We start from the raw sequence: 27,601 nt of genomic DNA, 5'->3' as shown, positions 1-27,601 counted from the left end.
GAATACCTATTGTATAATTACACCTACACAACGTTCTTGAACAGGTAAAATTAAGGAAAGAATAAAAAGATTAGTGGTTGCCAGGGATTCAGAGGAAGACAAGGAAGGGCGAACAGATGGAGCACAGGGAATGTTAGTGCTGTGAAACTATCCTGTATGACACTGTAATGGTTAATAGACGTTGTTATACATGTGTCGAAGCCTGTAGACTCTGCAACACAAAGAATGAACCCTAAAGTAAGCCATAAACCTTAATTCATAATATTATATCAACATTGGGTTTTCAGTTGTAACAATGTACTACACAAATGCAAGATATTAGTAACAGAAAAACCTGTGTGCTGGGGCAGTAAGGGCATGTATGGGATCTCTCTGTACTTTATGTTCAATTTTTCCACAAACCTAAAACTACTTTAAAAAATAAAGTCAATTAAATATTTAACAACAAAAACAACGAAAAGTTCCAGATTCTAAGTAGCTCCATTAGCTTGAGTGATCAGAAGGAAGGGTCTCTCTGAAGAGACAACCTTTACATCTGACCTGAAGGACAAGAAGATGTTTCCTTTGTGACATGCAGATAACAGCATTTCTAGTACAAAGAAGAGCTGGAAAAGAGACTGCAGGGGAAACAAGCTGCATGGGCCTCAGGAACACCATGAGGAGCAGAGTGGGAGTGGAAGGCAGAAGAAAGAGGCAGACAGGGACGTGATAAAACAGGACTTTTAAAAGAGAGTATAGTTTGGATTTTATTCTGATATGAAATCATTAGATGGCTAAATAGGGAAGTACTAGGATATAATGTATTAAAACAATATCATTACGGACTTTGGATCTAAAGAATAAGATGTGTAGGGAGGCAACATTGGAGGCTGGAAGACTGGATAGGAGAATATTACAATGGTCCAAGCAGGAGATGATACTGGTGTGGACTAAGGTGAAGGCAGGGGATATATAGGTGTGGGGTGTATTTAAGATATGTTGATAAAAGTAATGGAAGAGAGGACTTCTCACTGTGTCGATCATCTATGTCACAGCTGTGAATCTGGAAATACATGGAAATAGCAAATTGGATATAGGCTGAAGTTGATGCCCTTTGCCATTCACATCCCCTTCCATGGAATGAAGACTCATCAGATAAAATATTGCTTTAAATAAATGGACCTTGAAAAATGGCACATGATATTTGCTTTTCATAATGTTTGTTGTAATAGAATTTGACTCATGTCTAAAACTCACTTAGCATAGACACATTTCAAATTCTCTTTCACTTTTCACTGAAAATGTTTAATTACTGGAGTTGTAAAGAAAGCATCTTTTAATAGAAAAGTTAATACAACTGAGCAACTTGATATCTACAGCAACTATATAAATAAATATACACATCTTTCTTTTATTTACATTTCGTGAGCCACATCTAAAACATATGCTAGCAAAGGTGGGGATTTGTTAAATATGTTGACACCACACTGATAGATATCAGTCACAATCTGGCAAGGAAAAGAAGGGAGTTGTTTTCATTTTCTGTTTGTTTTTGGAATTATTCTTAAAACTAGCTAAATGTGACAAATGTGCCATTTTTTTCTCCATATTTTAAAATGAGTGGCAAAAATTAGAAAGCAAAGGAGAATCATAACATTTAAAATATGGCAAATCAACAAATTCTGTATTATCCATTTCTAAAGGAAAAAGACTTCAAAATTTAAAGACTTTGTAGAAATTCAGCAAAATTACAGCAGTCTTTGAAACATTACTATAAAAGTGATGACTTTGTTTCCCTTGGGAAAAACTCACATAGACACAGGAGAATGGTCTAATGAACAAGAATGTCAGAACAGCTAATAAATACTTTGAATAAGATATAAAACAGAAGAGTGTATTTGAATTTTATATTTTGATTACTGTTAGCAATCCTTTCATTTTATAAAATATGGCTGATCTTAAAAATAATTAAGCAGTATTAGGAAGTATATTTGCTCAATGAAGAAGACCTAGTATCCTTGGGCTGTTATTTACAGAAATGACATCTTTCATCTTTCTAATCCATTCTAGGATGCTTATGCCTTGACCCTCAGTGCTGTTTGCTACCTACATTTATCGAGAGTAAAATAGTAGCTATCCACTGAGCCACACTATCTTCTTTAAAAATTCTACTTTATTCATTTTTTGGTCAAGATTTCAGCTATTCTTCAAGTTTCACTATTTGCAAATACATTTTTTTCTTTGTATAAAATATATCTAAGATCTATACACAAGTAATATGACTTGTTTTCATCTTCAGGAAACATCTTACATGTCTTAAGTTGAATAAACACTACATTGTTAAAGACGCCGTTGATGTGATGTTAAATATATCCATAGAAAGGAGAAGACAGATCTGTTGCATCTACTACCAGGGCTCTATAAATTTATTTTTATTTTAAAAGTTCTTACCAGCAGTTTATTCAAAAATAAACAATTCCTACAAGATTGGCAATGCACTATTTCAGTTTCAGTAATTTTTGTTCTGAAGGTTTGCAAGGAATTGGCATTTTATTTTATTTTATTGCATTTTAGGTTTTGGGGTACATGTGCAGAACATGCAAGATAGTTGCATAGGTACACACGTGGCAGTGAGATTTGCTGCCTTCCTCCCCTTTGCCCACATCTGGCATTTCTCCCCATGCTATCCCCCCAGCCCGCTGTCCCTCCCCTATTCCCCCCAATAGACCCTAGTGTGTAGTGCTCCCTTCCCTGTGTCCATGTGTTCTCATTGTTCATCACCGGCCTATGAGTGAGAATATGCGGTATTTCATTTTCTGTTCTTGTGTCAGTTTTACCTTACACACTCAGAAGCTTTGCAAACAATTTAAAAGATTAAAACCTTTAAAATCCTTTAAAATGAGAAGTACATCTATGTATTAATAAAATATTAAGGATATTAAGCCATTTTAATGATGTAAATAAAAAGTCAAGCTTTTATTTGGTAGTTACAAAAGCTCTAATTAGATTCTTTTTTTGCTCCTTTTTTTCTTAAGAGTTTTATGAATTGCCAGAATAGGAAAAATGAAATTAACAGTTTGTTTGTTTTACCTGTTTCTGCTTTTGTGAGAGGTTCTCAATGTCAACTGGGATGCGCATGGGGCATTGTGGGAGACAGGAGAGGAGAATACTGGGGAGAGTACTGGGAGCATTGGCGGTAATCTTTCAATTCCAGCGCTGAAGCAACAGCCTGAGAGGAGGTGAACCTTTACCTTCTCCCAGGCACAGACAGGGCTAGGTAGGCGGAGATGGATTGCAGAACCCATTAAGCAACCACCGGGTGGAGGAGAGCGCAGGCTATCTCCAAACCCTGGGAGGTGGGAGGGCTATCTTCTTATTTCAGAGCACATTTCTGCACAGGTCTTTTTATTCTCACTGCAGCTCACTCCCTGGTGGCTTAAATTATGGTAAACGAAATAACGTCCATTAAAAGCCACTTCTGAAGGGGTGATTGTTGGGGGTTTTGAAAACACAGAGGTCTTACACAGACCAAAAACATGTGCCTCGTTAAAGATACAGAAAGGTTTGTAAGTGAATATAACTCTCGGTACGTGCATGTACATGCACGTGTATGTATGCACATTTCGTTTCTATACCTTATATAAGTTTTCTGTCCAAAACTTTCCTCGTCGTGCGTTCCCTACCGTGGCGCATCTAATCTGTCTGCCCTATTTGTGGCTGCACAGCTCGTTCTTGCAGCCGGCTGGGGAGCTGTTGCTTCTGCCAACGCCGCCGTCAGCCAGAGCGCTGAAGAAATGCTGAAGGCCCGCGGGCAGTGCAAGAGTAAAGAAAACGCTCTCCTCCTGCCCATCTCCTCCACCACGGCCTCCGCAGTCCTCCCAGGTGACTCCCAAACACAGTGTAAAGTTGACTGAGAGATAGGGCGGACTAACAGGGGTGGGGCGCCGGGCGGCTGAGGCCGGGAGCAGGAGAGGCAGGTCCTGCAGCCCAGGGAGCCCCCCGTGGCCACCGCGGCAGCTGTCACCTCCTGGCCTGGCCGCCCAGCACACCGGAGCTCCTGGACAACCGGAGTCCACGGCTCCCAGCAGCGGCGCTAACTGCTCTCCCCAAGCACAGGTCATCGGGTCCCCAAATCCCTGTCCTCACCCCAGCCCGCCCGTCGCCTCCGCCCTCTCCCGGCTGCAGCGCGGGCAGCGCTCTGGCACTCCCAAGGACTCCCCGCCACTCTCCCCGCACAGGCGACGGCACCTGCGCGGCAGCCCGCAGCCCAGGACGCCCCCGGCCAGAGCATAGGGACCCGCGCCTGAGCATCCTTCAGGGCGGGTGCCTGGCGCGAAGGGAGGGGGCGGGAGGAAAGGGGCGGGGGAATTCCTGATTCCCTGGCAGACCCTGAAAGTTGTCCTTAAATAAATATATCGCTGGCCCGCAGTTGAGCAGCCACCTCGTCAGAGCAGCATGTGGACTGGCTCGCCGGGTCCCCTCTGTGCTCTGTGTTGTCGCCGCCGCCTCTGTCAGAGCAGCAGCTGTCGGCAGCAGGAGCCCCGCACGGGGCGCGGAGCAGGGACGCGCGGCCACTGCCTCCCGCCGCGTCCTGCTGGCCGCTTCTTCTCGGGAGGTGGCAGTCGCTGTTGCTGCTGAGAAACCAGCCCGCTCTCCACGGCTGGTCGCCTGGTGAGGAGTTCAGACTGCGCCTCCGCCCGGACCCACATGGCTTGTTACCTGGTCATCAGTTCGAGACATCTCAGCAATGGGCACTACCGGGGCATTAAAGGAGTCTTCAGAGGACCCCTCTGCAAGAACGGATCTCCCTCTCCGGTAATGTGCGCGCGCACACACACATACACAAACGTTCCAAATTAACACCAAAAGATATTGAGGCATAGTTTCCTGATACAATGAGTAGGTGGTGGACATCTAAAACGTAAACCTTATCCATAGGTATGAAGGTACATCGTGTCCACTTATACAAGTCGTTGACAGACTGTGACACAGAGAGGGATGTGTATTTACATGTGTATTTTCAATCCAGTCAGTAGGATCTATAGTGCTGTGGATGTAAATATTTACTGAATGCAGCTAACTGCAGGGCTCTGAAGGTAGCTCCTCTGTACTATGTCAACTTATCAATCTGCTGATTTGGGCAGTGTAGAAAGTTGAGTGGCACGCTATAATGTACTTTTGTGAAGTCATCAGTTGATATTAGTTTAATAATGCTGCAAAAGGAAAGGTATAGGGCGTAAAAACTTGGTTATATCTAATGCTTACTATGCACATTCTTTAAGGGGAAGCAAAAGAATTCTTTGTGGAAATCTGAGTTGGATAGTTGACTGTATAATATACAAATATATTAACATGCAATTAGAATTACTGCTATTGAACTTAGTAAACTACTCAATTTAGTTGCTATTCAATTTATTCACATTCTTTTATGAAATAATTTTGTCCAAATCATATGACTTAAGTACATTATTAATTCATTTATTGATACATACTATAAGCTAATGTTTTAAGGCTCCAAATGTGTTTCAAGAAGATGTGTGTGAATGTATATATGTGTGTGTATGTGTGTGTGTGTGTGTAATTTATATGTATATTAGTTCTGGACTACTAGCAGCTATCCAAACGTAAAGACCAACTTTTGTAGTTTAATATAAAAAACAGTATGTAAGGCTGTATGATATCGAGAGGAAAAGCTTAATTTGTCCAATTTTAATATTTTTATGTTTGATACTTTTCATCATAGTTTAATGCTTCATTGGCATGAATTATTCAAAACTGCAACATATTATAAAAATCTTTGATTATTAATAAATGCTATATGTAATTTGGATGAGAAATCTAAAATCAGAAAGTACAAGTACCCGGAGATATCACTAGGATTCCTCATGGCAAACTATTCCTTCACATGCTTTTATGAACCCACTTTTATAAAAAGTGGGTTGTTGCAACTGCTCCCCCCAACTACTGTATACAGTATTGAGTCAGAGCTGTTACATGGAAAACACTTTTTATATACGTACTTAACGATTAAACTCACAGGATTAGCAGGCACTTGGAGAATTCTCGTTGAATAAAGCTCACATTCAGTCCCTCTAAGTAGCAGGTCTGAATCTTTCCCATTTTTAAAGATTCTCAGAATTGGTGTTTCTGCAGTCTCAGCAAACCACTTTAATGTTTAATAACAACTCATACAGCAAACTTAAATCCTTCGAATTCCTCTTTAAGCCCATTTCATCTAGAAAAACCTAGAACGTTACGCCTTTCTCCTTGGTATTATTTTCCAACACTTTGATAATCTCCATGCCTGTCTCTCTTACCCTCCTTTTGGTTATAGAAAACTAAGTTGGGTAGTGCATTGTAGTGTTTGTGCCTTAAGACTTCTCAGTATAAAGGGAGAATTGCTTCATAATCTTACACAGTCTAGTTCTTTCTATTCAAGTTGGTTAGACTGTGGTGTTCATCTTCCCAAATCTCTATGGCTTGCAGAGGAATTTCTGTTGCATGATTGAAAAGTGTCCTCTCTCTCCCACTTTGGTCACTCATCCCCCAAGAGCCTGACTGATCCTATAGAGACTGGATATGTGAATATAGATGAGAGAAGACAGCCCATTGACCACATGGTTGCGTGGGTTGACCAGGGTTCACCAGGTACTCTCCAACCACAGGGCACTATTTTAATTCACGTCTGGACTGGTTTTTACTACAGTACAAGTTTATTTACTTTGTTATCTAGGATTTACAATTTGACTGCTGGAAGGTTCCATCCAATATTTACACACTTGGATGTACTTAAATTACATATGCATCATTAAAAAATATCTAAATTAGATAGTGTAGGTACTTTCTCAAAACGATTTGACTTACTTCGCATTCTTTTACATTTTATTATGGAATTTGCATGGCTTTTTCAAAATTTGAGTAGTTTCTCATGTGAGCTGGGCAATGTGTGAGAATTTGTGTTTATTCATTCTCTGTCATTGGCAGGTTGTTGAGATGCGTCTTTCAACAAGTTGGGGTCCTCTTCCCATTACATAGCACTTAGTCTTTCTCCCTAAGTTGAAATGGATCACTACCTTCTGGACCTTAGACTCCCACGCATTTGAAAACTTTCCTAATCTGGGAATAATGTGTGTTTGCCTTCATTATTAATTAGTTGCAAGTATGAAACTGTAAACTATAGCTATAGATCATTTTTAAATTCAGTATTACACATTTCCCAGTTATTTTCAGGTTGATATAACTTGATTGATTTTTTTCTTTATTATAAATGTTAAACTCAGAGATCTATAAAATATATTCATGTATTTAAAAAAACATAACTACTCTGATATTATTATTTTTTTCAAATTTATTGCCAGGAATGACCTAAAACTGACCTCTACATCAATTAATTTAATTATTTCCACTCACCGAAACTCAGTTTATTTAGGATAGAGGGTACTCTTAGTTGACTTAACTTTCACTAAATTTTCTAATACTTCAATTTTGGTCCTCGCCCTTTTAATCCATGTGTCTTTCCTATTAATTTTGTTCCATGTTTTTTTCTGTTTCATTAGAGCTGTTTACATGTAGAACATGGTCTTAATATTTAATAAAAGAATTATTGGTTAAGACTGCTTTCTAACTCTGCTATAGAAAGGAGAAAGCTACAATCCCTTTTTGACATAATAAGAATTTCTTCTTTTGTGGTTCTGATATAAATATACCTGGATAATATGGATGAAACATTTCACCTTCCTATAGCCATAATTATTTAATTATATAGATAAAGTAGTTGTGTACATTTATGTTCAAATTACATGTCTGTAAAATCTGAACATATAATATTAAGCTAAAAGTTAAAAAGTGATTATATTTATTTCAAAGGATTTCATTTAGAAAACATGTTGAATCATTATATGGAACTGTTATAATAAACTCTTAATGAGTTATGTGAGAAAGAAAGCATTTTACGTCCAAACAATTTTTGCAGATCAGTAAACTGAAAATCCCAGAGTGAAATTCAGCTTCTGTCTTCAGAGTGAAAACATGGAAATGTCTTTTATCTATTGCATCTCTCTTCTTTTTAGAAACTGTGTGTGAAAAAATAGCCTACTGCTTTTTAAACCTAATTAAAATGTGAATAATTGATTGGAAATAGTTTATACTACTTTAAATCCAGGGATATATTAAGAAAAGTAAAAGAAAAGAAAATGAGAGAGTATTTTATGGCGCTTAATGGCAAAAGTCTATTTTTAGAAAATGTACATTTTCTAAATTCTACCACAATTTATGATACTTATCCCCACTCTATCTAAACTTTAAAATAATTTGACTGCATGATGACTTTAAAAATCAGTATGAGATACACATATACATATTATAGATAGATACACATTGCTATTTGTACTCAAGCAAAAGAAATTATTTATATTTTATATTATACAGTCTTCTATTATCAATTATATTAATGGTAAAACATTGTTTTAATAATTGGGAGCACTTAGGGGACCCAGCAAGCCAGCCCACATGTGCTGCTCTGAAAAAGTGGCTGTTTAATATCATAATAATCAATAATTAAACTATTAATTGAGACAATAGTCTACAGATGAATTCCGTGTTCATGAACTTCTATCACTACTTTTGAATTCAATAAAACAAATATCTTCTATGTAACAAGAAAAATATATTTGACTTGATTCTTAGTTATGTAATCTAAAATAACATCTCAAGTTTAGATTTGAATGTGGTGTGGTTAATAGTGAGACTATCATTCAGGATACCTATTGATTACAAGTTAATAATAATGGTAGGTATGTATTTTATCTGTGTTACACATTTAGCTTATTATTACTCTCTTGAAGTTTAGATAAGCTTATATTTCTTAAGAAGGGCTTATTACTTGGAGCACCATAGTTAGACATTAAGAAATATCTTTTTTTGGGAATTCCCATTGTCTTAATGTATTGGGCATGAAGGAAATTTTGAGAATTGTCATTAAAGGAAAAAATCAGGGTCACTGGATTTTTTAAATTTGGTCTCAAGTTATATATCTGATTAAATGGCCTAATAGAAGGAGGTGGGATAGAAATAAACAAGAATTTAAATTAGACCAAAATCTTCTACAAAATCCTGTTCATACATTACAAATGTATATCTATAAATGAAAGAAGTTCTAGAAGAGATGAACTACTTTGAAAGTGGATCCATCCAGATAAATTCTTAAATGAGGAAATGAGTTCAGTTAAACCCTTGTCCTTTTTTTCTAATTTGTATAATATCTGATTGTGTATATTTTCATTTATGCTTAATAAATACATGTTAAAGACATTCAAAAATGCTCTCAAAGTGATGCACTTTTCAAGTGCCAAATATAATTATGAAGACCTGCCCTCCTGTAGAGAAGTCACCCGCATCCTCTTCTTGAATTCATGAATACATAATACTGCCTTTCATGTTGAAACTTTCAGATGTTTGCAATAAAGATGACTTAGTTACAATTCTTACAATACATGTTTTCTTTTTCATGTCAAATATTATATAAATCAACCTCCTTTCTTCTTATTGCCTTTTCAACCATTTCCTTTCCTCTAACTGATTTCAAGAACTTTGTGATTAGCACCTATGCTAGTTGGTAGTCTCCAGAACCGAAACAATTGGTGTTTATTTGACTTAGGAAAGTTTCCATAGTCAGAAGACTAAAATAGGTACTTGAGTGCTATAATTTGTGGCTTTTATTAGGTTATACTACATTTATTTCATAATTAAAATTTGAGGGCTCAGATCCCTTGATTAGTTTCTTTTAGCTACATGACTAGGATGAACTCTCTACTTTAGGTTTCTGCTCCATAATTTGGAACTGAAATAAAAATGAACATGTTGGTATCATGTGTAGGCTAAATGTGTGTGGTATTTAACATAGAACTATTTGTGACTTAAAAGAAAATGTAATGTTAGTTGTACTGTGTAATTTTTGCTGTATAACTCATATGTACTAAAATACATATTTGTATGTGTTAAGTAATAGCAGAGCTTGAAATGTCAGTTGCTTTAAGGCTGTGTTGGAAGCAAAGAGTAAGAAAAATAATATATATATTTCAAATAACTATCAAGTGCATTTCAGTGTGAAGTTGGTTTGTTCAAAATACACATTGTCACAATTCTTTGGTATACATGAATATGGTATATATATTTTGTAGAAAATAATTTTAATAAAATTGAAATAAAAATGCTGCTTTGCTTGAAAATGCCTTTGGGTTGTAACAAATGTAGTTTTTCATAAAAATTCAAGTAACCCTTATAAAATGACAGCTGAAAAAGCCTTTCGTAGATAGATTTTGCAAATCAGGTTTACTTAGAGAATAAGATCTGGAGAGAGAAATTAAATATTTGGTATGTTTCCAAGAAAAGTATAGTTATAGTGATAATAGCTATATACCTATTCCCAAGTTATGTAGTCTCTCTTGCTTTGGAAGTATTTACTAAACTTGGAAGGAAATTCTGAAAAGATGAATTATTTCCTACCTTAGACAGCATTTTCAGTTGTAGCTAAAACACCCTAAACTTATTGAAGACAAAAAATACAAAAGAATATTATGGTGTTCAAAAGGGAGAGGAAACTGTAATCCCAGCATTTTGGGAGGCTGAGGTGTGAGGGTTCCTTGAAGCCAGAGCTTGAAACCAGGTATTCAAGCAAAACTACTTATACCAAAAAGAAAAAAAAATTACCTCAGTGTGGTGGTTCATGCCCATAGTCATAGCCACTTGGAAGGCTGAGGAAGGAAGATCACTTGAGCCCAGGAGCTGGAGGCTGCAGTGAACCATAATTAGACCACTGCACTCCAGCCCAGGCAACAGAGGGAAACCTTGTCTCAAAAATAAATAAATAAATAAAATAAAACAGAAAAGGGAATTTTGATTTGCTTTTTAAAAATTCACTAGTGATGCTAATTTTCCTGAGATAGCTCTCAGATAACATGTATTCAAGTAATCTGTTATTTGATTCAAATTTGATGTATAAATTCTAAACATATGCTTCTGAAGAACTGATAATATATTTTTCTTTTAGCAGAAAAGGAGAACTACATAGTGGCATCATTTTCTTTTCTTCTTTGGCTGGAAGAGACAAATCTGTGGCTTAGCAAAGTGATAGGGATTGATGTTGGCCTTAATAGCAAAACGATATACCCATCTCTGCTCATCTGCTGTACCTAGTCCAGCTCTGATTTTGTTTCTGATGGCTCTCATTATTTTTACATTTATATTTTGCTATATTAATGTATAAAGTTTCTTTCAGATGACTTAGATCTGTTGTGAAAACAAGTTGGGTGGCAAATCAATAATAAAATATAGAATATCCAAATTAAGGATGCTATGCAGGATTTCGTACTGGACAGCAATGAGAATGATTCATAGAGATTATTCAGTTTGTTCATTTCTAGCAAGTATAATTAGGACTGCCAGTTTTCTTTTTTTCTTTGACAATTGGCAATTTCCTTTTGGCAAATTTTATTTCACTTTTGTGTGGGTGTAAGAGGCAGAATATAGCTTATTTTGAAACAGATATTGCCAGCTTTTTCTTTTCTTAAACAATCTTCTTCCTCTCTATTCTTATTGCCATCAATCCTTATTCATTTCATTCACATAATTATCAAGTTTTTCAATATCTTTTTTGGCTCATGCATAAATGTTGGCATATACTTCTAACTCCAGAGATACTAGCCCTCGCAAATGGTAAGAACTACTCTTGGATTGCACACTCATCCAACCTTATAAGTTTCTTCCCTGTTCACCATTCACACGTAACTTTCATCTTAAGTTCATAATTTACAGCTTTCCCCATATCTCCATTCAAAACCCACCTACCAGTGTTCTTCTCCTGCCCTTCTTCCCACGGCTATTACTCAGCACTTCGCTTGCCCTGTGTACTCCTCAGCACCAGACAAATACAGTCAGCTCCCCACTTTCCACTCATGTATGTCCCTTCCAGTTCTTTATTTTGCTGTGAATAATTACATTCTCTAACGTCTTCCTTGGCAAGCAAAGGCTATATGCATTTTCTTTTTGTGAATGAAATAAATGCCGTATTCTAAACAAAAATAACCATAAAGCCTCTTTTTTAAATGACGGAGGATGGAGGCATGCCTTAAGTTAGACTTGTCCTGTTGATTTGCTTCATCAAAATATAAAATGAAGAAGCATGGAGGTGGCCATATTAGTTGCATTCACACTATCTAAAAATGTTCAAAATCTTTGAGTGGTATTTTAAGTGTAGGTGCATGACCCAACCTGTAGCTACACTTTTAGCTTTCACTGTTTATTCTTCCACATGATTATACTATTTTCCAGTTATATGAAGGGTTCTTGACAATGACATGTTTGCAGACCTTTCTGCCATCCCTCTGCAATAAAAGAAAAAAATTACCCTCCTTTGTTGGGTCATATCTTATAAGTTCTTACAGTCTCAACTAAGGAGTTCAGTCCTGAGCTTCCTTTTACAGTTAAAGCACATCCCTTATAGCCTGCCATTACATCCATCAATTGCCATCATATCCGCTGAAATCCTTGGGATAAGTCGGCTGTCATCCTTATGTCTGCAAAGCTTCTGCTTTATTTACTCAATAAATATCTGTTGAATGAATCAATGGACATTTGACTAAAAATAAATGAACAATGTATTACAAGAGTCTTCATCATTCAGGACATTGCCACTGATGTCACTGACAGCAGTGTAGCTGGTATTAGAAATATTGAACATTTCCATATAAAATGAAGAGGCATGGAGGTGGCCATATTAGTTGCATTCACGCTATCTAAAAACATTCAAAATCTTTGAGAAGTATTTTAAGTGTAGGTGCATAAAGTCATCCCATTGTTGACTTTAATGCTTGTCTTATGATTTAAAAACCACTTAAACTTAACAAATTGCTGTGAATACCTTTTATATAACTTTGCCACAAGAAGTCTCCAGAAGATTGGGGCTAGCTCTACAGTTTAGGTATGTATTTATTTTGAAATTAGTGAAATTTAAGGAAATCTTAAGTATGTGTTTAGGGATTAAGAACATTAACTTACAAATACTGGTCTGAGCACAGTGGCTCATGCCTATAATCCTAGCACTTTGTGAGGCCAAAGCGGGCGGATTGCCTGGGCTCAGGAGTTTGAGAACAGCCTGGGCAAGACGGCGAAAACCATCTCTACTAAAAATACAAAAAATTAGCTTGGCATATTAGTGCGTGCCTCTAATCCCAGCTACTCAGGAGGCTGAGGCAGAAGAACTGCTTGAACCCAGGTGGGAGAGGTTGCAGTGAGCTAAGATCATGCCACTGCACTCCAGCCTGGGTGACAGAGTAAGACTCTGTCTCAAAAAACAAACCAAACTTACAAATATTGATTTTTATGTTTTCAGTTTCTATGATATATTATACCTAAATATATTTCTCTGTATGGTTATTACTTTTGGCCACTGATAGAAGGACAATATGACATGAGGATCAAAAATGAAGGCCCTGGAGTTAAAGGGCCCATTTTCAAATTCTAGTTTTGCCATTGGCAGGAATTTTATAACTTCTCTTAATTTCAGTTTTAACTTCTTCAAAATGGGGAACAGTGGTTCCTAATATGGTGTTAATGCTTGATATTCATTGAGTGTTCAGTAAACATTAACAATGAATATTACTCAGATTGCGTGCATTGATATGTGTGCATGCATATATACACCTGATGGAGTGGGGCAAAGCTTCCAACAAGTCTTATCAAACTAAGACAAGTTTAATTTTCCTTGTCTTAGTTAATTAAATGATTTCAATAGAAAATAAATAGATTTCAATGGAAATTTAATGGGTATAAATATGTTCCCTTTGGTCCTGGTGGTAGGTCCACAAAGAATATTTCTTCATAGAGAAGTTTTTCCCCAGTTAGATTTTTTTAGAATGCAGATGGTTCTACTAATGGATTAAATGGTCACTGTTTTCATGGCAATCTTTCTCACTTTAAGATCTAGCAGGATCATTTGGTCAATTGCTTCAGGTATAATTTAGTGCCTCCTCTTAATCCAAATTGCAGAGTACTTTATTCTATGCAGCATTTCAGAACATCTTTTGCTGAAGGCCACAAGAAACTGAAGACTGGTGTATATAAATTGATGTAATTCGTACATGAGTTAGGTAAGCCATATTTTTTCATTGTCAGGTATTTAATAGTTTCTGAGAAATGAATTACAAGTTAGGAATGTGATCATTCCTTTCCTATTTAGGAGTTTACACTAGGTACATAATAAGGAGGAAAAATCATATTTTTTAATCTTTTTCTTTTTTTGAAAGAGAAACGATAATTCCCTGACCAGTGACCATTGCAGCCTTTGAGATAGCAACACCCTGGAAAAGCCTCAGGGTGGTTGTTGCATAATTGTTAAGAATCTCCAATATCCAGGTTTTGTTAGCACTTGTCCCTTCTCAGACCAGTCAGTGCTATACTCTATAAGAGAAGCTTGGCCTTCTTCTAAACAAAAAAATTTATCCAAAATATTTAGTCATCTAGGGCGGACATACAGAAAGACAGTAATACTCTTAGGAGTGAAGATAATCTATATTTTTGTATGGTCACTTTCTTAATACAAATAAATGTTTTTTCAGTTGTTAATGCATAGTTAATTTCTTTGCCTTATTTATAGAATATAAACATTGGAAAGACCCTTAGCAATCTAGGTTCGCCTACCATTCTGTATTTTAAATATATCACTATGGTAGGCGGATTAGTCATCTCCCCAAGATGTTTGTATTCTAATCTCCCCGAAACCCACAAATCCAGTATATTACATGGCAAAAGGAACTTTCCAGTTATTATTGAATTAAAGAGGTTGAGATGATTATACTGGATCACACAGTGGGGTCCAATGTAATCACAAGGGTCATAAGAGGGAGGTATGAATGTCAGAGAGAAGGCTTTGGGGATGTTATGCTTCTGGCTCTGAAGTTAGAGGAAGAAGCCACAAGCCAAGGAATGCAAGTGACTTCTTGAATCTGGAAAGGGCAGGTAAATGGATTCTCTCGTAGGGCCTCAGAAAAAAATCACATCCTTACTAACATCTTGTGCCCAGTGGAGCTCCTCACCTAGAGGACTTACTAACATCTTGATTTGTACCCAGTGGATCTTCTCACCTAAGATAATAAATTGATGCTGCATTAAGCCAGTAAGTCGGTTAGTTCAACCACACTTAACCTTAACATGGGTGAATATTTCCAGTGGTGCAGGAGTTCTCTGCTTATCAAGGTGACTTCTCCTTGAGACTAATGAATTAATGTCAGGTCTCCTGTCTCTGCCCAAATGCCCTATCTTCCTTCTTTGTTTTACTCACTGGACTTCAGTGTGCCTTTTTGAAGCAAGAGTGTAGGGAAACAAGAAGAGCTTCCTGTTAAACATAGTATCCCTTTAAATAGTCAGAAACAGCTGGTAAATTTTACTGTTAAGACATAAAAAGGACTGAAACATTTGTGGGAACAAAGAACATTCTATGCCATGTATATCACTTGCATTATTTCCTTATAAATTGAAATTTATGCAACTCAAAATGCTTTACTACATATTTTGATATCTTGTAGGTTTGAAATATAATATACTAATGGTTCTTATATTCTTGATAAGGTGGTAAACTCAGTACAACACTATCATAAATTAAGAAAAATACTGTTTACATTTTTAAATATTACATACTTTACCCAGATGTTTCCCTTTCATATCGTCTGCATCCTATATCCAGAGGGTAAACAGAAAAATAAAATCATTTTAAAGACATATCTTAGGACTTTCCCTTTTGGTGTTTTAGTTTTCCACTTAATGCTATTTTCCCCCCAGGAATCCTGGGGGGAAAATAGCATTCATTTTAAATAAAATGTGATGTATGAATTGAAGTAGTAGCTATAATTTCATAAAATTAAAAAAAATTTCCATACTAGACATAGTGGCATATAAATGGAAAGTTATTTTTTAACTTTTGTGTTAAAGAATAAAGTAATATATAAATTGTCACAAATCATATGTGTACAGCTTTCTGATGCTATGAATGTAGACAGAGAACAGTACAGGCCCTGGAAGCTTTATTTTAAAAATTAATATTAGAAGGAATTTTAGTAAAGAACACACATATGCAGCTCAACTGACAGCAAACTATTGAAAGAAGCCCCCATTTCTGGGTGTGGATAGGTAACTGGACAGTGTCTCTGTTGCTTCACTTTTCTCTTTCATTTTGACTGGCCAAAGCAAACTTGCTAACCATTTAAAAGAAATAAATAAGAGAATACTGATTAGGCAAAAATGAATGGATTTATGCTAACAAAACACACAGATTATATTAATGGTGACATCTATGAAGTATTTCATTATCTTTTCCTTAATATTACATGTCGCTGTTCAAAGATCTGATTATCACGTAGATTTAGAACTCTTTTGCAAGTGGCTGGAAATGGCCCTTTGTTGAGTTTTCATTATTTGAGAGGAGATGTGAGTTATGTATTTAGTGGCGAGACAACAATAAATGATTAAGGAAAGAAAGCCGCAGCTTGGACTTCTCATAAAAATGAAGTTTATGTGCAAATAATATGTAAACTTTATTTAAAAAGTTGTTATACTTTCACAAGCATGTCTGAAGATAAAATACAAGTTTTTGTCACTATGGAAACAGGGTTATTCCCAAAAATATTGTAGATAAAGCCCAAACAATGCTGATTTAAATGCATTTAAATAGATTTAAAGAACTGATCATATATTTTAAACCACATTCAATGTTGTTTTCAATATTCACGTACTACATTTTATACATTTAGGAAGTCTGTGTAATATTCCTGGGAGAATCTTTGGTGACCGTCACTGATGATTTGCTCTCCTATCATTGAAAGAAGATTTGTGAAATTGTGTTATAAATGAAGAGTACTAAAAAGAAATACATCTTCTTTATGTTTTTCTTCCAATAGTAGGTCTTTTTACTGTGGATTTGTTGTTGTTGTTTTCGTAAACATACTCTGTTTAAATCTTTATGATCATCAGGGTGCATTTCACCCCTGAAAATGATAGAGCAAACCAGTCTTCCACAAGGAATAGAGCAGGTGAAAAAGCATAGTTAAAGAGAAATTATAATTGGCCTAAAATATTCATAAGGAGTGGCCTTGGGTGGATTTATAAGCATCACTGAGTCTGAAGTTCTTAGAAGTAGACCAAATACATAGTAACTGGAATACAGCGTATGATCTGATTGTAAGACAAATTTAGTTTCATGAAATTCTAAATTCTTCATGAAGTCATGAATATAAGGCTAGCCCTAGGATTTAATTTCTAATCTTGATAAATGCTGTGTTTGATGAGGCAAGGAAGTAACTACACACTCAAAATTTCTCACTCCCCTGTTTGGAAACAACTCACGAATGTTTGATGGTTGTATTTCAGGTGTTGGTTGTTTTATTTTGAAAGTTTTGATATCCTTTGTTCAAAGAAAATTCTAGGAGCCAGACAAAAGAGATATAAGCTGAATGACTTTATTTAAAGGTAGGAGGAAAGTCTTGATGATTTCAAGGAAAAGTTCTTCCTTTTTCTCTGTATCTGGGCAGGAAAGGTGCATTTGGTATAAGCCCCGAATACGTTGATTTAAGTAACACTTAGATGAATCATGAAAGGGAAGCAGTTACCGTTTCTAAAACATGGTTAAAATTCATACATCTTACTTGGAGTAATTAAATTAGCTATCTGATACACTGCCAATTAATTCCATCTTGAAGCTTTGATTATATGTTAGTTTCATTCTGTCTGCAGTTTTTATGAAAAATGTTAAAGTGACTTTGGGAGTTCAGCCCTCAGGAAGGATAAATTCAAGGAAGCACAAGAAATTTTCCCCTGAGCTAAGTGTTCAAGGAGGCCCACTTTAAACAGCGAAGTGGGAATTGGCCAGTATGTGTGGCAAAAACCTTGATATAGAAGGATCATCTGGAAGAGGCCAAAGAATTCTAGAATTCAAAATAAAAATATTTCAATTGGAGAGTCAAAGTCATTCATTCATTCAGTTAGTCAGTCGATCAGTCATATATTCCACAGGTATTTTTTAAGGATATACTGTCTGTCAGACACTTGTTGGCCATGTAGCAAAACTGAAAGATAAATCACATTGTGGGAAGAGAAGATGCATTTTCCATAAACCAAATAATATTGGGAAGTAACACTACTTTGATAAATGACTATATTAGGTAGTTCTTGTATTACTACAAAGAAATACCTGAGACTGGGTAATGTATAAAGAAAACTGATTTAATTGGCTTATGGTTCTGCAGGCTTTATAGAAAACACAATGCTGGCATCTTTTTTGCTTCTGGGGAGGTTTTAGGAGGCTTACAATCATGGTGCAAGGTAAAGTGGGAACTGGCATGTCACATGGCCAGAGCAGGAGCAAGAAAGGGCTGAGGGAGATGCCAGTCTCTTTTAAATGACCTGATAACTCATGTCATAAAGACAGCACCAAGCCATGAGGTATCTGCCCCCCATGATCTGAACACCTCTCACCAGGGCTCCACTTCCAGCACTGGAGATTACAATTCAACATTAGATTTGTGTGGGGACAATTATCCAAACTTATCAGTGACTAAACTCCTTTGGATAAAACAAAAAGAGAAATGTGAGATAAGGGGCATCTGAAATGGATGAACTGAGATAGTCATCTCCATTGTCATGGGTCAGTTGGCCCATGTACAAAATACTTAGGTGAGAGTTTAAAATTAATTTAGATCTATACAGTTCTAAATTTTTATCTGGAGACTTTTTAATTTTGCTCTTTTGTTCTTTTCTTCATATGGATTTTTTAAGATTTTTTTTTTCTTTTGAAACTTCAGCTACCTCAAATGACCAAAGGGATTACAGCAGTTGAAGGGCTCCTGTTAACCCTCTTGGTCTGGTTGTGGGGTGCAGCCCATGGCCCAGTACCAAAAGTGTGATCAGCTGAGGGCTGAGGGCATGTTCTAGATATAAGAATGAGAGAGAGAAAGCATTAGAGAACTAGATTGGACCCGGTCTAGTGTGAGGGCCTGAGTACCTCTTTTTCCCTAGGGATCTATGTGTAAGAGAGGCATAGTTGGCCCCTGTCAGTAGTGAAGGTTCTGTTTCTAATCCATGGAGAATTCTCTGTTCCTAGTGGCCGATGCCAAACAATCAATTTAGCTGCTGCTAATGCAAATATGCATTAGAGATATCTATTCATCCTACCAAGTATTTACTCTTCAATGTGAATAAAGGATCTGGAAACAATTCTCTTAACCTAATACCTCAGGTGTCACATCCCTGAAAGAAAAAGAGGGAGACCACTGAAGAGAATAATTAGAGCTGAAGATGAGTTTTCTTGTAAGGTTCTGCTTTGGTGGGGTAGGTTTAGGGCCCTCTAGATTGAGGCGACCACAAAAAGGAAGCTCCTAATAGAAAAATGAGGACTTAAAGGTGAACTCTGTGCTGCTCTGTGTGGAAGACTCTGTTACCAAGGTTCCCAGTGAAAAATTCTCGGGGAGATTATGGCTATGCCTTGAAGCTGGTAGAATTCAGATATTTTCACAAATATGTTGGGATCCTTACTACATACTGGGCCCTGTTTCAGGTACTGGTGCTAGTCAAGTCAACACAATGGGCATGCTGTTTGTGTTAGTGGAGACTAAGACAAGGAAGGAAGATAGGCAACAAACACATTTTTATTTCATTATACCCTATATATAAATTTATAAGAATTTAAAATTCTTGTGAAGATAAGTAACTGATGCTAAAGATGGATATAACAGGGTGACCCTACCTAGTCCTCGAAGCGGGTAAGACTTCCCAGAGTAAATGATGCCTAATCTGAGACATGAAGAATAAGGAGGGGTTATCTTGGCATATAGACCTGAATCAGGACCCAAGAAACAACTCTTTGGAGGTCAGCTCAGAGGCCAAGGGGCAACAAGAAAGCCAAAGCTGATAGCTGAGGGCCAACCATACAGGACCTTGTAGGCCATGTAACAAGAGAATAAGGAAATCTAGAGTAGACAGACATACGGTCTTTAATCCAACTATAGAACTAAACATGATCATTCTGTGGTCTCAAGAGGAGATCTGCTTCTTAGTTGTGCCAAATGAGATAGGTAACCATGATGTTTTTGTTGTTGTTATTGTTTCAAACAAAAATCAGAAATAATTTATAAAACAGAAAATAGGAGTTCCAAAGTTGAATCATCAATTTAGTTACATGTGCAGTAAGATTAGGATACACTCCTGTGCAGCGCTCTATAAAGTTAATTTTCAGTTCTTCTTTCCTTATAAGAAAGAGTCAACAGATGAGGCAACTCTCCTCATTTCTGAAAAGCCTCTCTGGCCACTAAAAAATGAGTCCTTTCCAGTGTTGCTTGGTGGCAAAAGTTGTATCTTTCTATATTTATTTAAATTTGAAAATAAAAATTGTGATACATGTAGGACTTTGTGGTACAAGTTGCCTAGCATTTCTGCATTCTGCCCCTCCAATTTTAAGGAAATTTTCCCTTCTTGTACTAAGTACAGAGAAGTGCTTAAAGATATTGATTTTAGAGTTGGACTGAGCTGGTTTGACCTTCCATTCCAGCTCTGACCAGCTGTGTGACTACTTCACCATTATGAGGCCCAGGTTGTTCACTTGTGGTGTTACTTGTCTTATAGGGTCTTTGCAGGCAGTGAATGAGCTAATGAATGTTAAGGGCTTCCCATGGGGTCTTGCACATAGTAAGTGTACAACAAAAGGAGCTGATGAGTACTTTGATCACAGTTGGCTTGTTCTGTCAAAAACAGGTTTCCGTGACCCCTTAAAATGTTTTCAGTAGTGAATGGGAACTCAACATTTTTATATCAAATGGTTGAAATTGTTGCTCTTCTAGATTACCCTATCAGATTGCATTTTACGGTAGTTGGTTTCTCTTGGGAAGAGAAGTGCAGGCATGGGGGCCAGTTAGCATTATGTTGAGCACAATTCTTGTAAATAGCAGCCCAATGTTTTCACAACTCTTATAATAAAAATGTTCAGTGCGCCCCACTTTGCTGGTACAGCTTTAATTCAGGATAATGACACATTTGAAGTGGCTTTTCTATTTCTCTTGTTTTTTTTTTTTTTTTTTTTTTTGTTGTTGTTGTTGTCATTGTTTGTAAGAGAAAATTGAGTGGTAAGTTGTTTTCATGAACTTGCTGCCGTGGGTTCTTTTTTCTCTTTTCTATAGGGATAGATATTTAATCTAAAACTACTGTCTCTGCCCTGGTAAGCATCCAAACTCATTACTGTTTAAATGTCTCTTACTGTCTTTAGAGATTCTAATGAACCCCAGTGAGTACCATAATCCCTACCCTAACCCCTGTTTACTTTTTAAATTTAAAATAAGGCAATATTAGTGCAAAAACATTTGCATCTGTGTCTAGTCACGATAACAGAAATCATTCTCAGCTTTTAAAACAGGGAATCCAATACAAGAAATTGTTTACCAATAACGTGTTAGAAAGCCTGAGAGAGAAAGGAGTTAGTTGCTATTACCCAGAGATTAGTAACTGCAGGAAATCACTATTGCCCCTAGAGCTGGAAGGGCAAAGGGGAAAGCAGTATAAATGGCATTAAGTGGAACTTACAAGCATATACCCTGGGAGTGTTGCTGCTGCTTCTGAAACCACCTGACCTCTGCTTTTCAGGCATCTTGAGCTCAAAGTCCTGCTGGTGCTACTGAACTTGCTGACAAGGTGAGCGACTGGTACCTACAACCAGTGGCTTCTACCATAATCATGCTGCTATTTCAGAGGCAAGCACTGGCCTGGTGCTGCTTCTGCCACAGCCCAAACTCATGAATGCTAAAATACTAGGGCAGGTGGACACAGAAACAGAAGATAATTAATCATGGCTTCTTTCCTTCTCCTAACTTCCACTGTCAGTGCTTTCTTTTGGCAGACCCAACCAGAAACCAGCTGGCAAGGGGATCTGGGATAGGTACTTTCCAGGCTTCAAGCCAGCAGTTTGCAGGCATGCTGTCCCAGAGGAAAGGAGGAGTGAGAATAGAACTGATTTCTATCAGACAAATACTCAGCACTGCATTTAGACCATTTAATGTAAGATTGCAGAAACTGGCTGGGTGTGGTGGCTCACACCTGTAATCCCAGTGCTTTGGGAGGCCAAGGAGGGTGGATCACTTAAGGTCAGGAGTTCGAGATCAGCCTAGCCTAAACCCAATCTCTACTAAAAATACAAATATTAGCTGGGCATGTGCCTATAATCCCAGCTATTCAGGGGCTGAGGGACGAGAATAGCTTGAGACCTGGAAGCAGAGGTTGCAATGAGCTGAGATCACACCACTGTACTCCTGGGTGACAGAATGAGCCTCTGTCTTAAAACAACAACAAAAAAATTCAGAAACTAAGAGAAAGGGGCATTGATTAATCAAGGAAATTATTTTCTGAACATGTATATGCTATACAGAAATTTGAAGAATGGGTATAAATATGTTCAACTCACACCTCATATATTAGTTTTCTACTGCTACTGTAATGAACTACCACAAATTTAGTGAAGAAAAATCACATAAATTTATTATTTTGCCATTCTGTCGGTCATGGCCACTGGGCTAAAATTGTTATAGGTAAAGCTGCCTTGATTTTTAGAGGCTGTAAAAGAGAATCCATTTTCACGTTTGTATGTTTTTTTTCCAGCTTCTAGATAGACATTGCCTGCATTCTTTGGCGCATTGTAGCCTATCTCCATTTTCACCAGCACGTTCCTTTCATGCTGCCATCTTTGGGACTCTTCGGTGAGAAAAACTCTTCACTTTAAAGAACTGATGATTAGATTGGGCCCAGCTGGATAAGCCAGGATACTCTTCCCATTTAAACGTCTTTAGTTTTAATCACATCTACAAAGTCTGTTTGACGTGCAAGACAGCACTCACAAGTTCAGATTGTGGACATCTATGAAGGTCATTATTCTGCTTACTATATCTCAGAATTTTAGACTCATATGCATCTGTAGTTATCCACTAGCTATTGTTTTCCTTAGAAATCTCAAACGTGTAATCTTTAAAAAAAAATTATTCCACCAAATGTGCTTCTCCCTTGTTGGGGACACGGTTTTCATCTAGCAACTTTGGCTTGAAGCTTGAGAATATTTTTCTGTAGTCCCTCATCAGATTGGTAAATTTGCTGATTTTCATTCCTAAATACATCTCCAATCTACTCCTGTCCTGCACTTCTCTTACCATTCCTATATCTTGCCAAGGAATGTAGGCACTACCCTGAAAGTACTTCTTGATTAATGGTGCCTAGCATTGTGCTAGCTAGTGGAGGAGCTGATGTGCATAAGGTACCTATGTTGTCTGCTCCAGTGGAATTTACAGACTAGCATGGAAAGTGCACATTCAACAAATACATCTGTGATAAATATCCATTTCTGATCTTTCTGTTCATGGCTCCCCTGTTCCATTTTCAAAAATTGGGGTCTTAAAGTTTCTGAATATTTTAGAGAGAGAACAATTTGTGTTACTTAAAAGTAATCAAAGTAAGTATGTTTTGTGTATGTGTGTCACTTTTCCCTGATTCTGGCATAAAAAGATGACAAAAGAGACTGCTAAATTACATGTCAAATTTGGCAATTTAATTTTAATAAAACCAAGCTAGAATGGCTTTAGGGCTCATCTCCATCCATTATTTAAATGGGGTTAAATGGAAGATTTTAGGCCCTCACACTAGACTTAATGAATCAGAATGACCGGAGTGGGCACTGTATATGCATTTTAAACAAGTATTCCATGAGGTTTTTGTGCCTATTAAGATTATAAAATTATTGAACCAATGTCAACTCATCAATAATCCCTGGATTTATAACACTGAGGCTAGAGGATGAGGAAGATTTTATGGCTTGCTCACTGTCTATTCTCTCCTTTTCCCATTAGTAACTCCTGTGAATATACTCTGTGAAGCTTCTCTGATGACTAAATTTCTCCCTAGTGCTCAGTTCACAATCAGAGTAACATGTAGGAAGCACTCACTGTATGCCAGACATACGGTACTGAAGTAAGCCTTTAACATGTTGTCATATTTAATCCTTCACACAACCTTAAGCTGGAGACACTGTTGTCTTTCATTTTGCAGATTAGATGAAACACTTTAACTTCACATTTTACTACTAGTACTGAGGCTTCTTTCCAGGGCTTTCAAATTACAAGGCTCAAATGTGAAACCACTTCTCTGATAATTGACTATTATTCCCTCTCTGCCACCATGACAATTTTTACATTCTTTTATTACAGAATAATGGCATTTAAATGGTTGGTTCATGTAACTGTTCTTTTTTCTTTGATTCCCTCAGCAGTAGGATCAGTGTCTTCTTTATCCAAGCAGATGGCAGCCCTAAGGTGCTGCAGGGTCTATGGCTTAGAAGATACTCAATAAATCATCCAATTGTCCATTCATTCATCCAATCTCAGTTGGTTAGAATGGATCAAAATGTAAATATAAAATAAAAGTAAATTTTGGGTATATACATAATCAATGAAATTGAAAGATAAAACTTATATGAAAAGGTGTGCAACATCACTGATCATCAGAGAAATGCAAACCAAAACTACAATGAGTTATCATCTCACCCCAGTTAAAATGGCTCATATCCAAAAGACAGGGGATACCAAGTGCTGGTGAGGTTGTAGAGAAAAGGGAACCCTTGTATACTGTCGGTGGGAATGTAAATTAGTATACTCACTAAGAAGAACAGTTTGGAGGTTCCTCAAGAAACTAAAAATTACAGAAATATTCATATCTTTGGCAGTTAATATGCATGTACAATTAACTGATATTCAGACTTTTTAGTTAGAAATTAATGGTAAAGACTCTGTCTTTTTTTTTTTTTTTTTTTGAGAGGATCTTTCTCTGCCACCCAGGAGGGAATACGGTGGCATGATCATGGCTCACTGCAGCCTTGACCTCCGAGGACTCAAGTGATCCTCCCACCTCAGCCTCCTGAGGTGCACCACCATGCCTTTCTAATCTTTTTACTTTTTGTAGAGAAGGGTTTTCACCATATTGCCCACACTGGTCTCAAGTGCCTGGGCTCATGTGATCCCCCGACTTCAGCCCCCAAAATGCTAGGTTACAGGCATAAGCCATTGCATGTGGCCTAATGGTAAAGACTCTAACTGGCAATTACGAAAACCTATAAAGACACTTTCTAAGAACCCAAAGACACCAAAGTATGTAACAATTCAAAAGTGAAGAACATATTTTTCAATAATATTGCTTCACGTAAACTGCAAATAATGATATAATTTGAAAGCCCTAGGTTATCTTTCTTCATAGGAAAAAATAAAAATATGTATTTTGCTTCCCTTATCATTATGCACTTTTACTTATTTTATCATATACTAATTCTGTTCATAGGTATGAATATTAAAAACTAATTTACACATCAGGGAACAGGGCACAGTAGTATTATTATCTCATTCTTTTAGGCACATATAGTTAAGCAACCAATTTCTTGTTAGAAACATATAATGGAAACAATACCCCATAAAACTGATACAAGTCTTTTTTAATATTAGAATTTGAGTTCTTTAAAATAACAATAAAAAATCCTTCATATGTATATCAAGCCATTTAATTGAAATAGTTGGGTAATTTTCTGATATTCACATTATTATTGAAGAATATAAGTAGGGTTTCCATAATGCATACTAATAAAAGTTAATTAAATGATCAGGGTCTGATTATCTGAATTGGTATTTAGGCATTTATCGAAGTGTAGCTCATATTCTTTCTGAGGATATTAAGAGCAGCAGCAGAAGGCTGCTTAGGGACTTACCCTGGGCTTTTCTTGCTAAGACATATTCTAGAATATCTTCAGCCTACTTACTCCTTGTTGCAGAGACATTATAGCTCAGCAGCTTGACTAATTGGCCTGACATTCCTGAGGTCTCCCAGGGCTGCTGGTCAGCATTCAAACCCTTTTATGTCCTTGTCGCAAAGCTGATCATCATAACTGCATTATGGAAAGCGGGAGCCAACCAACTATATGCCAAACACAGTTTAATTCAACAAACATTTATGGAGTTGCTAATTATGTTATATCATTTATTTTATTTCATATTTATGTGATCATTCAATTTACAGGTGGCAAAACTAAGGCCCAGAGGCTAAACAACATACTCAAGGTCACTGTTAGCTAGTAGAAAATCTGAGATTTGAACACAAATCTTCAAATGGGAAACCTAGGATTCTTTCTGCTATGTGTGACTAGGTTGCTTTGGAAAAATCCTCGGGTTATTCAGGCTCTTATTTCCTTCAAGAGACTAAAAGCCTTTCAACATGTTAAGTGACTTAAGCAAAAAAGGAATTAATTGAATGAGAGGACTCAGGGGTAGAAAATATGTCCAGGCCCTGGCCAAGATGGGAAAGGAAATTGGGAGCTGAGGTGACTCTGTTTATAGTCTATTTCCAAATATCTTATCTCTGCTTCTTACTTTAGCTTCTTAATTTGCTGCCTTACAGATGGGCTTTCTACATTGATTTGTAAGTAGTGACTATTCCGGTTTGTGTGTGTGTGTGTGTGTGTGTGTGTGTGTGTGTGTTTGTGTGTGTGTTGTTTAATAGGGCAAAAGAGGAGAGAAAAAGAGATTGGGTTGGAGAAGAGATGGTGACAGGGTAACACATTTGTATTCTACCCAGGGAGCTATGGAAAAAGACACTCTGAGAAAAGTCCATGGGCAGCTCTATTTGAAGGAGATAAGAGGAGGAGTAGGAAGGGTATAATTAATAGAAATGATCTGCACTATTTACACATAGGCTTTTTGTACAGCACTGCTAAACACTGATAGTTAAATCCCTGTTTCTTCCACTTGATTGGGAGGCATTTTATTAATCTTAATTGGTTTCTTTAGTTTAATATAGTTATATATGCACATATATGTACATATATTCTCATGTATCTATATACACTAATATCTCCATCTCTCTATAGTTATATTTCAAATATGCGCATGTATGTAATTTTATTTATACAAGCATTTTATTTCCATTAATCAACTGGGAGTCTTCTTCATCAAAGAGATATTTTGGTGCTTCTTCTAGAACACATACTGGGAAAACATTGCCTTATTGTCATTTGTAAACTAATTACTTATGTTTATGCACACATCACTTGGTTACTATTAGCAGGAAGAACAAGGTAGTTTGAGAGATAAGAAACAGTGCTTCTGTGAGTAGAACTAGGTTAGCTGTGGTTTTCCAGATGCTCTGATAATGGTACAGTGCTCTGTAGGCATCTTTAGTAGCAGGCATTGAGTGAATGGTCTTCTTAAGAATGATCCCACAAAGAAGCCTGTGTACAAGAGGACTCTTGGGGGAAACATCATACTTATTTCAACTTAATATTATGTGAGATCCCTAAACATTTCTTAAGGTACCGAAACACTGGCACTTTCACACAAAGGCCAAAAGTGCAAATGTCAAACTGATAGCTACCTTCCTTTTATGTGGTAAAAGGAGTATAGAAACAGTGAAAATCATCCCATTAAAATATAATAGTGAGTACATTCATAGATATCCTGGTTAAAAAAAATCAAAACTTTGTCTCTTATAGTCTGTCATTTAGCTCCCTCACCCCAAAAAT

General features: G+C 36.8%; 2 protein-coding genes across 2 annotated transcripts in view; both read left to right on the top strand.

Annotated features, from left to right (window-relative positions):
• The first annotated feature begins 3,115 nt into the window (after positions 1 to 3,115).
• LOC144578234 (uncharacterized) lies at positions 3,116 to 10,546 on the top strand. The gene is made up of 3 exons (XM_078341982.1): positions 3,116 to 3,175; positions 3,705 to 3,861; positions 4,409 to 10,546. The coding sequence occupies exons 1-3, from the start codon at positions 3,116 to 3,118 to the stop codon at positions 4,615 to 4,617; spliced, it is 426 nt and encodes a 141-aa protein (XP_078198108.1). The 3' UTR covers positions 4,618 to 10,546.
• The window catches only part of ZNF804B (zinc finger protein 804B), a 576,730-nt gene continuing 553,533 nt past the window's right edge, over positions 4,405 to 27,601 (top strand). Inside the window, exon 1 of the mRNA XM_002807041.7 lies at positions 4,405 to 4,794. Coding sequence (XP_002807087.4) covers positions 4,687 to 4,794 — 108 coding nt within the window. The 5' untranslated portion in view covers positions 4,405 to 4,686. The remainder of the gene's footprint in view (positions 4,795 to 27,601) is intronic.

Source organism: Callithrix jacchus, chromosome 11 (assembly GCF_049354715.1).
Source record: "Callithrix jacchus isolate 240 chromosome 11, calJac240_pri, whole genome shotgun sequence".
Classification (NCBI taxonomy): Eukaryota; Metazoa; Chordata; class Mammalia; order Primates; family Cebidae; genus Callithrix; species Callithrix jacchus.
Note: the sequence above shows the minus strand (reverse complement) of the source record. Positions and strands in the feature narration are given on the sequence as shown.

Bases quoted from the DNA above. Each gene is read 5' to 3' on its own strand.
- LOC144578234 (XM_078341982.1), top strand. From the start codon at position 3,116: ATGGGGCATTGTGGGAGACAGGAGAGGAGAATACTGGGGAGAGTACTG. The intron at 3,176-3,704 runs GTAATCTTTCAA...GTGGCTGCACAG, and splicing joins GAGTACTGGGAGCATTGGCG to CTCGTTCTTGCAGCCGGCTG. The intron at 3,862-4,408 runs GTGACTCCCAAA...GCTGGCCCGCAG, and splicing joins GGCCTCCGCAGTCCTCCCAG to TTGAGCAGCCACCTCGTCAG.